At 46.4% G+C, this 3,758-nt stretch overlaps 2 protein-coding genes across 2 annotated transcripts in view; one reads left to right on the plus strand and one right to left on the minus strand.

Moving 5' to 3' along the window:
• The window catches only part of T265_04494 (hypothetical protein), a gene marked incomplete at both ends in the record, with an annotated part of 26,325 nt that extends 24,179 nt beyond the window's left edge, over positions 1–2,146 (minus strand). Inside the window, 2 exons of the mRNA XM_009169249.1 lie at positions 1,575–1,763; positions 1,801–2,146. Of these exons, the coding sequence (XP_009167513.1) occupies positions 1,575–1,763; positions 1,801–2,110 (499 nt within the window). The remainder of the gene's footprint in view (positions 1–1,574; positions 1,764–1,800) is intronic.
• The window catches only part of T265_04495 (hypothetical protein), a gene marked incomplete at both ends in the record, with an annotated part of 47,930 nt that continues 46,255 nt past the window's right edge, over positions 2,084–3,758 (plus strand). Inside the window, one exon of the mRNA XM_009169250.1 lies at positions 2,084–2,219. Within this exon, the coding sequence (XP_009167514.1) occupies positions 2,109–2,219 (111 nt within the window). The remainder of the gene's footprint in view (positions 2,220–3,758) is intronic.

Consider the following 3,758-nt stretch of genomic DNA (forward strand, 5'->3'; position numbering starts at 1 on the left):
CTTATAGCAAATGGCCAGAAGTGTTTAACATGAACCATATTACTGCTGAGGCTACCACTTTAAAACTACAACATGTGTTTAGCCACTTCGGAATTCCAAATATCATTGTTCTTGACAACGGTAGTGCATCCACTTCCGCTAAATTTTCCGATTTCTGTCAGGAAAATGGCATACAACATGTGCGATCGCCACCGTTTCATTCACAATTAAATGACCAAGTGGAAAAATTTGTGGACACTTTCAAACGCGCAGTCCAAAAACTCAAAGGGTACTACACCGGAAATCATGGAGACTTTTCTGCTGAGTTACAGGGCGACACCAAATATTAACGCACTACATGGTAATTCCCGGTGGAGGTACTTACGAACCGGAAGATCCGCTTACCCGTTGAAATCATCCGTCCAACACCACATTCGCCAACCGGTATAAACATAAATACGGAATTTCAGTTCAGCCGTCATTACGGTGCTGTAAATAACATATTTATGCCCGGCCAATCTGTTCTAGCGACTATCATGGCGGCGCGGAAAAGCGGACACAAGGCATAATTGCGCGCCTTGCAGGAAGAGTTGTCTATGAGGTAAAAGTAGGCTCCTATGTCTGGGTCCGTCTTGCCAATCAGCTACGCGCTTCCTATCTTCCAGCGGCACCTACACACGACCCTGTTTTTCCACTGGAGATTCTTCTCCCCACATTCACATTTAAGTTAGCTCAAAAGCCGAAATCTCCAGAGCCGATGAATGAACCAACAATTTCCAAAAGTTGCGCACCTAGAAGACGGACCGATCGAATATGAAAGCCCGTCATACCAATGCAACTCAACCCTCTGCAGCAGTCCTACGATCGAGCACTTCGAAGGGGAGGTGTTAGGAGGAATACCTCCAAACGAACAAACCAGTTAACTAACGATTTGTCTTGTATACTAAAACCTTGTTTCTACATTTCAGCCTATCACTGACACCCTATTGAACTGTTAGCTCTTTTCGTATTTTGATTCAGTTGAATCCCATACCACGGAACGGTCCACTTGTTTGCAGTATAACTCCCTCCAGTGATCTAACGTGTCCGACTGATATAACATCAAAGAGGACATAACAGTCCCAATCACCGCAGACGATTGAAGGTGAACGTAGGAAATCATGGATAGCGCACCGGCTTTAAAATGCTAGTACCCATAATAATCACTTCGCTGCGATGTTTCGGCGCGTAGTCGAGATGCCACACGAAGGAAGCAGGCTAGATGAGATACCGTAAGTTTATCCAAGCCTAGATCGGAGCAGCCATGATACTGCGGTTGGGCTCGGACGACGAGCCTTCCGACCAGTGAGTTCGCGCCTTAACGAATAACCTCCCTTGAACTCAACTTGATGGTGTTGAGAAGTTGTCGAGCATCATATGCACAATGAAATAATTAGAAAGGGGTACCCACTTGTGAGGGCTGCTTCGTATGCGTTTCGTAAATGGCATTGAGCACTTTACGCATCTTTAAAATCTCCTCCGCTTGAATTTTTATATCGGATGCTTGCCCTAGGAGAACGAGGCACGGAAATCGGTAATAATAGGTCCATTCATACCTTGGGCGGAGCCAGATGGTTGGTGTACCATTATACGGGCATGAGGGAGAGCAAATCGAAGACCTGGGGCTCCCGCCGTTAGAAGGAGAGAACCCATGCTGCTGGCTTGACCGACGCACCAGGTGGCCACAGGAGGTCGGATATATTGCATTGTGTCGTATATTGCCAAACCAGCAGTAACAATACCACCTAATTTTAAAATTAATACAGCGGGCGACGCACAAACCTGGACTATTGATATAGATATGAATGGGTAATTTCTTATCCTCGGATTGCAGGTAGAGGAGTTGAGCAATCACAACACTCGCCACTTCGTCATTTATGGGTCCCATCAAACAAATTATTCGATCTTTTAACAGTCTGGAATAAATATCATAGGCTCGCTCTCCATGATTTGTTTTGTCAAGGACGATTGGAATGAGGGAACTGGAGCAGGAAGGACTTGTGCAGAGAGAAATGGTGGTCCGCCTCAAGACGGTCGGCTTCACAAACTGTTTTAAAAGACCCAGGGTGGAAGAGCGGGAGAGTCCAAACATGGTACCACCTCTTTCAGATAGTCCTAAAGGTGACAACGTTGGAGACGGCGATACAAACGGCCAAACAGCCTATGCCAACAGGAAGAAACTGAAAATGGAGAGTGAAAAGGTGAGGAAGAGTGGAATAAATTGCATTCGGTTCAGAGAAATTCGACCCAATTTCTGTCAAGATGTTCCTAGTCACTAATACTACCTTTAGATCACGAACAAAACAGCAGTAGACAGAGACATCCATCGCCCTGAATCTCAGAGAACTCATAACCGGGTCTAGTTCAGCGGAAGAAAAGTAATCACGCGACGTCGAAAATCACTGTCACTAGTTCGCGGATGAGGAGCCGCTGCAGCGTTTCCACAGTTAGCGGAGTAGCTTGAGAAATGCTTGTGATGGATGACCTGGTGCTCAACTCTCCACATCCGAGTGCAGCTGAAACGGCAGGCCTGTGGAAGACACTGAGCAGAGGATAGTGCTGACCACAACCGCGTGTACCGGTGTGTACCGAAAGCCAACTAGCTTCTTCTGATCAGGTTTCTGGGGTGGTTAGTAACTAGCCCAGGAAACTTTCGTTCTGAAATGTCTGAACTTTACCCTGCTTACCATAGAAACAGATTGCACTACACTACAAAAGGTCAACGCGCCATTCACACATCTTTTCTTACCAACCTGGTCAGTGGACAGAAGTCCAACGAACTAATACTGGATGACCAAAGTACGTCGTATTCCAGCGTCGGAAACACATCCATAATATTGTGGAGCGTTCAGCCGTAGCATTATTTCGGTGTCTAGCTGCCATGCCACATGAAGGAAGCACGAGGGCTGGGATACCGCCAGGTCGCCCAAGTCTAGACAAGGGAAGTCGAGAGGCAGAGGTTGGATTCGAACCACGGACCATATGGTCAGTAAATTCGCGTTCTAACCACTTTGCCCATCTCGCCCACAATATTGTGTAGACATCGTTGAACGAAAACAGTAGTAATGTATGACGAAATAAACCCATCTGCAAACTAATTTGGTGCTAAAGTGGGACTAAATTGCGTACAATTTGCGGAACGCATAGCTGGTTGAAACTAGGCGACCCCGAAAAAGGGGTAGCCGTTTGTGGGTTACCACAACGATGGGAGTGACACCTTTCGTCTGGGAAAACGGAAGTAGATATGTTGGGCAGAAAATTTCTTACAACGAATCCTTGGTGTTCTACGACAATAAAGGCATTAGGGTGCTGGGAATACCTGATTTCGAATGTGTCAGGCACAAAAACTATCGCAGGTGCAAGTTTGCGTATAGTCTTCTTGAAGTGGATGCATAATTGGGCAGGACTACATCAAATAATCGTCAACCACGTTAGTCTGACACCAGGCCTAAAACGGCTTCGAAAAAACAAAAACGTCTTCTTCAAATACATGAGACATCACCGCCGAAACAAAACATCCGCGTTCTCCCTGAGAGCCAGAAACGGAGAACCGACGAATGACCCAAAAGCGGTATGTGAGGTTTACAGACAAACCTATGCGTGTCTATACTCAGCCCCAGCGTCTTCATCACATCCACTCTTGTCAAGGCGAAACTACGAACAGCCTCTAACCGACTTGGTCTTCACGGTGGAGGACATTCGTCAACTCTTGCACAAGATCAACCCATTCTGCGCGTTGG

This window comes from Opisthorchis viverrini, assembly GCF_000715545.1.
Source record: "Opisthorchis viverrini unplaced genomic scaffold opera_v5_74, whole genome shotgun sequence".
Lineage (NCBI taxonomy): Eukaryota > Metazoa > Platyhelminthes > Trematoda > Opisthorchiida > Opisthorchiidae > Opisthorchis > Opisthorchis viverrini.